Here is a 13,785-nt window from a genome sequence, read left to right as displayed (position 1 = left end):
TGTAGATTTTTTGATGGTGGCCATTGTGACTGGTGTGAGGTGATATCTCATTGTAGTTTTGATTTGCATTTGTCTAATAATTAGTGATGTTGAGCATCTTTTCATGTGCTTTTTGGGCCATCTGTATATCTTCTTAGGAGAAATGTCTGTTTAGATCTTCTCCCCATTTTTTGATTGGGTTATTTGTGTTTTTTTTATATTGAGCTGCATGAGCTGTTTGTCTGTTTTGGAGATTAATTGTTTTTTGGTTGCTTCATTTGCAAATACTTTTCTCCCACTCTGGGGTTGTCTTTTTGTTTTATTTATGGTTTCCTTTGCTGTGCAAAAGCCTTTATGTTTAATTAGATCCCATTTGTTTATTTTTGTTTTTATTTTCATTACTCTAGGAGGTGGATCAAAAAAGATCTTGCTGCAATTTTTGTCAGAGTGTTCTGCCTGTGTTTTCCTCTAAGAGTATTATAGTGTCCGGCCTTATATTTAGATCTTTAATCCGTTTTGAGTTTATTTTTGTGTATGGTGTTAGGGAGTCTTCTGATTTCATTCTTTTACATGTAGCTGTCCAGTTTTCCCAGCACCACTTATTGAAAAGACTGTCTTTTCTGCATTGTATATTCTTGCCTCCTTTGTCATAGGTTAGGTGACCATAGGTGTGTGGGTTTACCTCTGGGCTTTCTATCCTGTTCCATCGATCTATATTTCTGTTTTTGTGCCAGTACCCTACTGTTTTGATTACTGTAGTTTTATAGTAGTAATATTAACATTAAAAAATTCAACCTGTAGTACTTATTCTTACTTCATTGGTCTGTGAAGTGATTGGTGCACAATAACAGAACTGCTTTGAAAGCTGCCTCTCACAGGGAAGTAATGCATGCACTGGAAATAGTATTGGCTTGAATTCAAATAACCTATATTTGCTTAAAATTTCGTTAACATTCTATCATTGTTATTTTTTCCCCTTAGGAATTACATTTCTTTGGTAGGTTTTAGTACAAGTAAGTTGTGTCTGTGCCATGCCATAGTAACTGTGCCACATCCAGATGCAGACACATGGCGATGGTCACAAAAATCTCAAGCTCCAAGGTTCAGGGATTGGAATAAATTATCAGCAAGAATGTGACTGCGTTTTAAAAGTGCTTTAGGAGCACTTGTAATACTAAAATGAGAGAAAGTTGCAGGATCTTGGTCTTCTTCATCTCTGTCTCCTCCAAGGTGCTCAGCACAGACCTGTAAACATAAGTGTCAGTAGAAATTTATTGACATAAATCTAAAAAGCACAGGAATTGTGTGAAGTATTCCTTCACCCAATGTTTTGAGCCCTACTCGCAAAGAAATCACAATATATTAGAATGTAAGGTTCAATAGGACCCTCTAAATTCCATAATTCCTGATTTGACTTTGAGGAAAATATTTACCATTGGAAAAGTGATCATTACAAATGGTAAAGGACACAGGGGTGGCATCAGGTGATGCATTCTCACATCTAATACCAGGGTGGCCTGTGAGTGGACCCGGAGATTAGGGTCTTTCCGTGGAACTAAGATTGAACAGGGCCTTCAGTGTGAGGCTATCAGACGCCTCACTCTCAGGACCTTGATTAACCTCAAGAAACATTCCAGCTCCCTATCAGATAGGAATCCAAGACTCCCTCTGCGGACTCCAGGCACCAGGGAAATCCAAGTCTGGCAGCCCAGAGGTGAGAGCACAGTTTCAGTTTTTAGGGCCTAAATTGTATTAATTCAAATATAATGCGTTTACAGCATAATCCCAGGGTTTATTGCTGTGTGATAATTCAAACAATGCAAGCATTCAAGGCGCAGGAGAAACAAAAAGGCTGTTTTCTTACCTTCTGGTTAAAGAATTTTTTTTTCAATAAAATGAAGTACCCTGCAGTGTGTAAATGTTCCAATCTGACTATACTAGATGGCATAATCAAGTTAGATACATACTTGTAGTCACCATGAATGTGACAGCTACAGATGCAGTTTGATGCAGATGTATGGTACTGATGACTGGGGTGCCATGAGTGGCTGTTGGTAAAACGGTGAGTAGCTCGTTTTCAGAACAAAATTCCTGAAAATTCAACATGTGTTAAATTGGGCAAAAAATACTTCACTTTTAAAATGGAGTTAAATCTAAACTCAGGTCGTTATTAATAGGTTTGTCCAGCAGAATACTCAAAAGCTGTGTGGTTTGGGAAAATTCTTTGTGTGGGACATTTGCACACATTCCAAGGCACTGGTCCTTGGTTCTGCCCACTAATGCCTGTAGTCGACCCCAACCAGAAATGTTCCCAGTAATTACCAAACCACCTAGATTTGTACCACTAGAGTTGTACCACTGTTTGTGGTATGTTACTGGTAACACTATTGTGCCTGCTACTCACACTGATTTGAGATATACGAGTAGAAATCAAACTGGTGAGTTGCACAGTCTGTATTTGGCTCAACATCACAGAATCGTTCTCCCGCATAATTGTAACAGTTTTTGTTCCCATTTCCAGTTCATAAGACCTATAATTTCTGCACATACCTGCCAAACGTGGTTTCTTTTCAGACTTATACCAGTTGTATTGGTGTGAAATAGTATCTCATTGTTTTAATTTACATTTACCTTATTATTAACGCGATTAAGGGTTTTTTTGTATGTTTTTTTAATGTTTAGAGCTTCCTTTTCTTTTAGTGTCTTTTCTTGAAACTATATTCTTTGCCTATATTTCTGTTGGTTGCATGTCTCTTTCACTGATTTGTACTAGTTCTTTATATATTATGCTTACTAATCCTTTGTCTTGTTTAAACATTGAAAACATCTATTTTATAACTTTTCACTTTGTTTATGGCATTTTTGTTTTGTAGATTTTATAATATAGTAAGACATTATCAGTCTTCAGTCGTATGATGTCATCTTATGACTTGTGCTTTCAATTCCATGTAAAATTTATTTTTCTAGATGGTGTATGATAGAGATGCAATTGTATTATTTTTTCCATTTCATTAGGTTTTCTACCCTCACACATACATGTTTCTAGGCTCTTCATTTCCATTGGTCTGTTATCAAATAGACCACCACTAGTACACTATGTATGTAATCATTTTTCTTAAGTTGTGTTAATTTCTCAAGAATGGAGTTATAACCTGACACTTGCTATTTTTCTTTAATTTGATCTACAGTTAACAGAAATAGCTCAAAGTTTGAAGTGCCCTGTCTAGTTTCACTATTCATTCAGTTTTTCCTTAGTTTTCTTCCATTGATCATTTCAACTAGGATCTTTTGTGTACTTGTGATGAAGTTGCCATTTCATCCAGAAGTGACTCTGCTTCCTGTTTTTATTTGGAAATATTTCGAGTTTAAAGGTAGAAGAAATCTGGTTACAATTTCCTGGTTGTGTAAAGCCATATCTCTTTTTTTTTTCTTTTTAAATCTTAAAACAAATTTCCAGCATTGTTTTAAACTATACTAGGCATTTTATTCTTCTTATGTGCTAAACATTGTACACTTCTTCCATTTTACTGAAATCATTTGAATTGGAATCACATCTTTGAAGGAGCATCACTTAAAACCATGTGTTACTATACAAAATATAAATTTAGGTCAGTGGGACAGGATTCAAAGCTTATAAATGGATATGATTATGAATTTGTACCTTACAGAGAAGTTATTATAACCTTCTTTACAGTTAACTAGTTAATAGTATATATAAAAATTAAATATGCACTTCATACTATACACAAAAAAATACTTTTTGATTAACAAAACTATTACTGACAACTACTGTTACTACTACAACCAATTATAACCACCACTGCCACCACCTCCATTTATTGAGTGCTCCCTCTGTGCCAGCGACTGTAACTCTTTATTTGATTATCTTACTTAAGGCTCACAGTAACCCTATGAAAGTACCACATGCTATATATATGGAAACTAAAACTAGGGAGAGATTAGGTAGCTGGCATAAGGTTAGAGCTTTAATTAAATTCAAGTCCTTCTGATTCCAAATCAAACATCACAAGAATGCATGTTGACTAAGGAAAAAAAGTTGATGGCAGTTGCAAGATCTCAGAGAAGTGGAAATGAATGGGATGAAAATGTCTTTTCAGTCCTGCCTTCTGCTCCACACTGCAGCTGTAGATAATAACTTCGGGTTCTCACTTGGGCCTCCAGTGGTGCCATTTCCCCCCTCTACACTCTCCTCCCACAGCATCTGCAGAGTTATCTCAGATACTCCTACATGTCAGCTTTGCTAGGAAGTCTAACCTCTCAGTTTCTCTCTCCACATAAACCTTGTGCTTTTCCTATTATGACATTTATCACATTATATTGTAATTGCCTGTTTATCTGCCTTTGTCCGCCTCCAGATTTTAAGCTCTGAGGGCAGGAACTGTTCTCAGGTTCACTTGTTCATTGAAGAAACTTTATGAAAGTGCCTGGTTGTGCCCCTGCCCATAAAACTAAATTCTTGGAAAACTAACAGAAAGTTGAATAAATATCAGTTCTTTGAGAGCACTGAAGTTTGTAAGCTCTGAAGTTTAGACACCAAATAGAAAAAGCTCAAAAAGGTACTAAAGAGAAAAAATAGAAGCTAAATCAAAAGGGAAACTATAGTCTGGAGAAAAAAAATATGATAAGAGTTAAAATGTTTATTACATGAAGAACTAATAAAAACAATAGGAAAAACTTATGAACCTAAAAGAAGGGTAGAGAAATGCTTAGTTTACCAAGTTAGAAATCTGGATTTTATCCTCGTTTCTTCCTGTCCCTTCTTTCCAGCTCCTACGTAACCACCAAGACTGATAGCTTACCTCATTTCTCTCTAATTCATCTACTTGTTTCCATATCCACACCCTTCAGAGTAAAGTCTAAGCTTAGCTTGATATCCACGTCCCTTGATAATCTCTTTGTTTTCCTTCACCCTCCTGTTTTGCCAGCCCCTTGGTGTATTCTATGCATAAGGTATTCTGAACTACTTTGGGTTCCCACAACACTCCAGCACTTTGTATATGCTGTGCCCCTGGCCTGGTATTCCCTTCCCCACAGTCCTTCACATCTGTTTCTGTTCTAATAGAAAACATTGTTTTCAAATATTTTAATTAATTAATGTGCTTCCTCCTTTCTCCTGGGCTAGCATTAGTAGATCCTTTATCATGGTATAACACACCAAGAGACAGTCAGAAGTAACTGCCCTTTTATTCACTCGGAGTGAATATTAGGCACCATTCAGGTACTCTGCATTGCCTCCAGGTCCAAGGTGAAATTTCTTCCACTATTTTAATCCTAGACCCTTCCAACTGTGTAAATTCCCTTGGTGACAGCCAGCTCTACTGAGTCATCTGTTTCGCAGGAATGGTGGTCTGGCATAAATGGAAGTGGTCTTGATGCATAAATTGAGACTCCACCATGACACCTAATTATAGCTCCCTTAAATGGTTCTGGACCCTGAGGGCCACGTTTCCACCTGTTCTGGAATATAGACGAAGATAGCAAGTCTAGATGGCTCTTTTAAAAAAAAAAAAGGTTTTGATTCTTAAGGTGTTACATTTTCCATTTACTGTAGTCTCTCTTCTGAGAAAAGGACCCCAGATCTTGATGTAACTGTTAGCTGGTTATGAGCTCCATCTGTCCCTACGAAGGAAAAAAATCTTGACATGGTGATGTCATTGTTGCAAGAGTTTTCCCCGGGGCCTCCTATAACACCAAAAAGGTAAAGGGCAGTTGATTTAAGGAACTTGTTTAGCATCATGGACAGACTGGACCAGTCCTCTGAAAACTTCAGCAATACTGGTCTGCGTTGGAGATGCTCGGCAGGCAGGCTTGGAAAAAGCCCATTTTATATTTATTGTACCTACTTGCCTGCTCCCTCCGTGACAAGAGTTATAAAGTGCATGGATCCCCTGATATCCTATGTAGTTGACTCAAGGAGAGCAGAATCTGAGTTTCCAGGAAGGTGCAGAATAAGGGCGTAAAATTAAGAGTCAGAGGATATGGGCTTCTTTGGTATTCAAAGACAGAAGGACCTAGAGCAGAAGGTAGTCTTCTGAAACCAAAGGTTTTCTAGGTTCTCACCAACTACTCTGGGAACCTGTACTTTAAAAAAAAAAAAAAAAAAAAAGGTTTTGTTTTGTTTTAATAGTTGTCTGAATCCTCATATCTCTTCTAAAGTAGTGTTTATTGCTCTCATAGGCCTGAGGCTCTGTAGACATCCATGATACATAACTTGCATTTACTATGAAGATTTAAAGGAATCTATTAACTCAGTCTTATTAAACAGTGTAAGAGGAACCGGTTGATGGTTCTGGGTGTAGTAATGTTAAAGTTGTCTTGAAATACAACTTTGGCAATTAGGAGACCATATTCTAGCTAGAGCAGTAACACGTTTTCCCACAAAGTTTTTTTTAATCCCAGTATTATTTTTATACCAGCAATGAAAGAGCAGTTTACAAATCGAAACTTTCCTGAAGATAGTAATGCTGTTCTCTCTCCAGACAGCTGACAGGCTCCTCCCCAGCAAGCAGTGTTAGAATTCAGTAATGAGTTCACCATCTTACTGCTGCCAGTGTGCCCTCATCCTAGATTGATTCAGCTGGTGCAGCAGGGGGTTGTTAAAGAAAAAAAGTTGTCGACAGAAGACCAATCCATCTCTCAGGGCCCACACAATATTTTCAGTCTCATATCATAAAAGATGTGCTCCTTAACATTGCTTGTTTCTGGAATACTTAAAAAAATTTTTTTAAATTTGTATATAATTTTTAAAAGTTACTTTCCATTTACAGTTATTATAAAATATTGGTTATATTCCCCCTGTTGTACAATAAATCCTTGAGCCTATCTTACACCCAATAGTTTTGTACCTTTCACTCCCCTATGTCTGTATTGCCCTCCCCCCTCCCCACTGGTAACCACTAGTTTGTTCTCCATATCTGGGAGTCTGCTTCTTTTTTGTTATATTCACCAGTTTGTTGTATTTTTGAGATTCCACAAATAAGTGATATCATACAGTATTTGTCTTTCTCTGTCTGACTTATTTCAGTTAGCATGATGCCCTCCAAGTCCATCCATGTTGCTGCAGATGGCAAAATTTCATTCTTTTTTATGGCTTAGTAGTATTCTATATATATATATATATATATATATATATATATATATATATATACATACACACACCACATCTTTATCCATTCACTTGTTGATGGGCACTTAGGTTGCTTCCATATCTTGGCTATTGTAAATAATGCTGCTGTGAACATTGGGGTTTATGTATCTTTTCAAAGTAGTGTTTTTATTTTTTTCGGATATATGCCCAAGAGTGCAATTGCTGGGTCATATCAGTCACATATGCAAGTGATGCGAATGATATGACCATAAGGGGTTAATATCCAACATATATAAACAGCTAATACAACTCAACATCAAAAAAAACAAAACAACCTGATTTAAAAATGGACAGAATATCTGAAGAGATATTTTTCCAAAGGGGAAATGCCAATGGCCAACAGGCACATGAAAAGATGCTCAACATCCCTAATCATTAGGGAAGTGCAAATCAAAACCACAATGAGATACTACCCCACACCCATCAGAATGACCATCATCAAAAAGAACACAAATAACAAATGTTGGTGAAGATGTGGAGAAAAGGGAATCCTTCTACACTGTTGGTGTGAATGTAAATTGGTACAGCTACTGTGGACAACAGTATGGCAGTTTCTCAAAAAAAAACTAAAAATGGAATACTTTGTAAAAGGAAACATTAGAGAGAACCTGGAAAAAATTTTGGTCTGGCAGTGTTTGCAAAATGCTGATTTTTGATTAAGAAAAGTTTGAAGGGTATGGTACACATCCTGGTGAGGGCCTGTGTACCCAGTGGAAGAACTCAGTATTTACTCAGGTGTCACCCCAGCCTGTAAGCTAGAGTTCACTCACTCAAAATGTCTAATACTCCTTGTTATATAGAGAAGAATTGGGACCAGAGAGGACTTGGATTGTTCATCTTCAGTCAGACAAAAGTTACTGGCGTTTGTATAAAAACAAGCTAGAATTCTTGGTGTTTAGTAAATTCCTTTTGCTCCATATTCATCAGCCTGTTTTTTCTCTATCTTTTATTTAAGTCATATGCCTTTTTTGAAAACATACATGGAAAAAGCTTTGCACCCTCTTTCATCCTTGAAACAAATTCATGCCATGCTAATTTTGCGTATTTTTTTTCTGACCTATCACTTTTCCCATCCCAAAACTTCTAAAATGATTCCCTGAAGGAAACACATTCTGCAGCTCCAATCCCAGTTGAAAAATGCTTTAGCACGTGAACCTTATGTGAAGGAATTATACCTCCTTGATTGATATAATTGTGATTTAAACAACTGAAGTGAAAATCATGTGATTTAAATAGAAAAAAAAATGACACAAAATTATATGGAGATTATAACAGTGTAAATTATGTGTGCCAGTAGAGGAGGGAATAAAAAAGGAAATACATCGAATGAATATAGTGACAGTATTCAAATGGTGTGGTTATGGGTATATGGCGCTTTGTTTTGTTTTGTTTCTTTTTTTTTTTTTTTTTTCAAAATTGTACCTGATGGCATTATTTTTAAAACAGAAAGTTTGTTTTAAAGTGTGTTTTGTATAAATATCAAGTTGTACACTTAATAATTATCTGATAGTACATCAAGAAATTCTCACAGTGATTTTTAAATCATTTTATTGTGATTCAGCCAAATAACTCTAATGGTTCCTTTCTTAGATTTTTAAATTATATTAAAAAATTAGTTAAAATAGTGGCATATTACAGATAGTGACTTTTTTACTATCTTTGGAGCATAACTTTTTCCATAAAGTCTTAATCTTGACTAGGAATACTGTGGTATTGACTTTTTTTGTTTCTGTTTTTGCACGTTTTTAATCTGTTCACAAATCTGGGCATATCTAAGTAGCAAGAATAGATTTGGTGATTTGAACAGCAAAATGTAAACCAGAAGTTTAAAGAGACAGTGTTCAAAATATACTGACCTTCTGCAGCCTGCAAACCTGGTGATACAGAGGAGAGACCAGCATTTATCTTTTCATGAAACCATGTGCTGTGTGTGCAGGAAGGAAATGCATGCTAATCAGAGGTCAGAAGCAGGATGGATGAGGTTTGAAAGAGAATATTTACTGTGGGGTTTTCCTAAACCCCTAGCCTCATGGGAGATGTTGTTATTTCTAGTAGACTTGGTGGAAACTTGGGCAGACCCAGATGTGTTACATCATGGTACATGGAGGGCATTAACAAGAAGCTGTGGCCAGGTATAGGTCTCTCTGTGTGCTGGGCTAAGAAGGACAGCAATAAGTTTAGACCTTGACCAAATAAATAAACCAGAGGCACTGGGAATGAATTTAGCTCCTTGGAAACTGTAGTCTGAAGAGGATCCCCTGCACACGAAAGGTCTAGAAGTCATGTCATGAACTAAACAGTTAAAGGAGCTAATGAGGTTTAGTGTGAAGCAGGAAAGGATTAAAAGGATCTGACAGATGCCTTTGAAATCCAAAGGGTAGTTGGTAAAAGTAGAAGAAGCACATTTTCTGTGGACCTTTGGAGAACTGAACTAAGAACAATGTGTAGAGATGGGGGAAACACGTTTCAGCCTAATGTAAGGAAGGTGTTCTTACAGTTGGAGCGATCCCTTAATGTAGTGGGATGGTGAATTCTGGAGGCATTCGGAAGGGGCTGTGGGAGGGGACTTTTCACACTGTATGGTCAGACTCAAAGAAACCTCTAAACCACCTTCCAAGCTTGTGTGTCAGAAGCCTCTGCTTCAGTTCCCCTCCACCAGGCTGAATGGTCGATGGTGTGGCACCCCGGCGCCCTGTGCCTGTACATCCGTTTGTCAGCTGAAGGCAGCAATGTTGTTTTCTTTGTTTCCTCTTCATAGTTGTTGCTAAGCTCGAGATGCAAAAGCAGACTGCCGATTAAATATCCCTGCCCATTTCTCCTATGTCACCTTCCCCTAAAACAGGTAGCCTCCCCTTCCACGCCCTCTTCAATTCTTAATTCTTTAACCCCAAAGCACAAAAGTCGCCCTTGTGTTTCTTAATTTGTTCGAAAATGTTGTCTGCTCTTACTCTGGATGTGAGGTTCAATATGACCCCTTCATCTCACTTTTTTGGGGCATTCTCTCTGCTCCTATCTGCTCAAAGACAAATATGTATGCTTTAGAGCCTTATGCAACTATCAGCCGGGAGCCTGAAGTGGAGAGTGGGCAAGAGAGGGAGGTGGGGGAATAACTGATATTCTCCTCTAAAAGTCTCTAAATTCCCTTTACCCACAAGCAAGTAGATTTGGCAAAAGAGATTATTTCAGTAGAGACTCATCGTCATCAAATTAATGTATTTTAAAAACTAAGAGTTACAATTTAAAAAGTAATTAGTATTTTCAGACATATGTTTCTGGACATGATCATTTCTGTGGTCAAAGTAGGTGTGTTTTAGCCCAATTTGTTTAGTGTTTTTTCTCTGTGACATATATACTGGGTTGATGTTGTTATTTTTCTAACATAAATTCAGAATTTATCATCTTTTATTGACTCCATGGATCTTTTCCTCCCTGCAGGAATAGGAGGCCTTCAAGACTTTGTGCTGAAATCGGCAACACTGTGTACCTTGCCATCCTGCCCGCCATTTATACCACTCAACTTTGAAGCCACCCCTATTGTGAGGGTTGCTGTTGAACCGAAACACCCAAGTAAGATGACCTTGTTTTTAAAAGCATGTGATGTTCATTACATTTTTAAAATACTTGCATTTAATGCTTGGTTCCTCATGATTTGTTTCAGTAGTAGACTATGTATTTTCATGAAAGTATATAACAGGAGTAACCTGCCCAGCCATGAGGCCATACAGACCACCAACATTTTGAGGGGAATCTAACCTCTGTCTTAGGAACCGGGAGTCTTTAGTCACCTTCGCCCTCCAGGGACACTGTATTCTTCTTTATGGCAGAAACAGGGTCATCTCTGCATCCCCCAGAACCCTGGCACAGCGTGGTGTCTTACCAGAGTTCATGTTTTATGTGAATGGTTCTTAGAATCTTATCCCAAGCTTCTTGGTTCAAAATTCATATCCCCTTCCCTCTAGGTTTGCTAGATTATCTGGACACTGAGCATTTCCTCTTTGTTTAGAAAGCACTTCCTGCCTCTTTCTCTCTGGCTGTATGACACCCACATATGCCAGTCCCTATAATAACTAATTCTTAGTCTTTGGTTTATACCATTTGCCTGGCCAGTCCTCACTGACTCTTGTAGTTTACTTCCCATGATTGTAACTAACCCCTCTAGTCCCTGTGACTTTGCTGTTCCCAGTGCTTAGTGGTCGTTGGTGAAGAATCTCCAGACTGCTTTAAGGAAACCAGAGAACAAATGTGTAAAATGGCAGTTTTCTGTTGAGGTATATAATGGCCTCGTTGCCCCTGCATCTGTATATCCCTCCTCTCCCCAGAGCTGGGGCCTTCTGAAAGCTTGTCTCTGCCTCAGTTCCTAAGACATATTCTAGCCATTGAGGATCCCTGGGACCCTTGAGCAGATATGTATTTGGAGGACTGCATCTCTGGCCTTTGGGCTCAGTCTTAGTAAATAGCTATCTGCCTTGGGCCTCAGACAGGCATGCTTTCTGGGCTGTCATTGTGGACTGACAGTGCCTTTGGTTGTTGCATGGATTTACGCCATTCTTTGTAATGCCTGCTTCCTCTTTGTGGGTTTGTCCAGATCCCGGCCCCTCATGGTTTGTTCTTTTATTCTACTTGCTAACTGCCTCCAACCCTAAGAAGTACATACAATATAAGAAAGCTCAGTTTTATTTAAGTTGTAACATTTGAGTCTGGCAACCATAATTTATTCTTAGGTGTTTCTAGTATTTATTTAAATCTTATTTCTTACTTTTAAAACAGGGATTAAAGGAATTTAAGCTATAATGTTTTAAAAGAAATGTATAATTTTTTGGAGTCTGTTTAATAGTTGTGTGCTACTCTGTGCTATTATCCAAGCCGAGTAAAAGCCCAGTCCTAAAGGACCACCTTCTGTACAGCTTTGGCTACATGAGATGAGAGATCCTAGAACCTAGCTTACTTCCTGTCCCATAGCAGACTCAGTAAGATTAATTTCTTTCTCATAAACAAGGTAATCAAATAAACAGAATTACTTAAGATTGTCCATCTGAGTGCCAAAATTTATTTCCTCATATGTGTTGCATTAGATTTTTCTGAACTTTGTAAATAATAAACTAAAATGATAGAAGGGGCACCCAGTTTTCTTCATAATTTTAAAAGGAGTATTGCTACTTTTCCCAATCAAGTATATTATTCTTGCTGGATTTGCCATGTGTATTCTTGATTATGTTATTGAAGTGTACCCCATTCTATATTTCCATGTCTGAAGTTTATACCCATTGTTCTGTCTTCTTGTTACTACAGTGTCAACATCTTATTTTACATTTAGAATGTCTGGGAATACTTCTCTTGACGCTAGTCTCATTCCTCTGAGCCCTCAGAGGATATTTATTGTCTCTTTACTCTTTGCCCTAGTTTCTTATGCCCATCCTTACTTTGGGGCAATAGCCCCTCTCTCTACGGATTACATGTCTAATGACTATTGGGATGTCCCACCCTCCTATACCTCAACTTCCCAGTAGTATTGCCCCTGAGAAGCACTGGGCAGTTGCATTGTTTATTTCTGAATAGAACATGTGTCCCCAGGCCCTCTTTTCTTTTTCATGCTGACAAACTGGTTAACTAATCTCGAAGACAGCCTTTTTACTCTTCTTTCGGTGTGAAGGCATTCCGAGCATTTGTTCTTCCACTTTTCTTTCTCTGACTTCCTAAGCTGAGGTCCAGATGTCATGGTGGCCGCCACTTTGCTCCATGCCCACGGGGTCTACTCAAAATCCAACACCCAAAAAAAAAAAAAATCCAACACCCAGACACAGAGAACTCCACATGCCCAAAGCCATTATTATTTTCAGCGTCATCATTGATCCTTACTGTGTGCTACATTCTAAGGATTTGACATTATCTCATTTAATCTTCTCAACAGCCCTGTGCTATTTTTTATCCTCATCTTCACATGAGGTAAACTGAAGCTTAGAGAAGTTAGTTAGCTTGCCCATGGCCTTACAGTTAGCAGTTAGTAAGTGGTTGAATCAGGATTCAGACTCCTGCCTCTGGATCTTTATTTTTAGGAATCCAAGAAATTCTGTTTACCTGAGAGCAGAGTTACTGGTTTCCAGAATTTTTTCATCCTTTATCCATATCAGTTAAAATAAAAGAACCCTCTATACATACGTTTATATAGATACACGAACTTTTGTGCTGATGTTTTATGTACATTATGAAATACACACAAACATAGAAATTACTTTAAAAATTGAGATGAAAATGAAATAACTGTCTTTAAAATATTCTTATTTGTCTTTGATGGAGATATGTACTGTATATATAAATAGGTGAATATGTATTATTTATTTATGATTGTGGTTTATAGTTGCATTAGTTATGTAATACTGCCTAACATATTACTCCAAAATTTGGTGACTTGAAAGAACAGTAATCACTTATTATTTTTCACAGTTCCTTTGGTCAGGAATTTTGGAAGGGCTCAGTTTGGGGATGTCTCATGCAGTTGTAGTCATATATCACAGCAGGCTGCAGCCGTCTGAAGGTTTAACTGGACTTCCACGGTGGTTCACTCACAGGTGCTCATAAGTTGGTGCTTGCTAGGGACCTCAGTTCTTCCTCCACAGGGACCTCTCCTCATGGCTGCTTGA

The 13,785-nt window shown here is 37.8% G+C and overlaps 1 protein-coding gene across 1 annotated transcript in view; it reads left to right on the top strand.

Annotated features, from left to right (window-relative positions):
• Positions 1–13,785, top strand: part of EFL1 (elongation factor like GTPase 1) — a 135,225-nt gene that overhangs the window by 86,883 nt on the left and 34,557 nt on the right. The window contains exon 16 of the mRNA XM_057543843.1: positions 10,583–10,714. Coding sequence (XP_057399826.1) covers positions 10,583–10,714 — 132 coding nt within the window. The remainder of the gene's footprint in view (positions 1–10,582; positions 10,715–13,785) is intronic.

This window comes from Balaenoptera acutorostrata, chromosome 3 (genome assembly GCF_949987535.1).
Source record: "Balaenoptera acutorostrata chromosome 3, mBalAcu1.1, whole genome shotgun sequence".
NCBI lineage: Eukaryota > Metazoa > Chordata > Mammalia > Artiodactyla > Balaenopteridae > Balaenoptera > Balaenoptera acutorostrata.
This window is presented reverse-complemented; position numbering and strand designations above follow the sequence as displayed.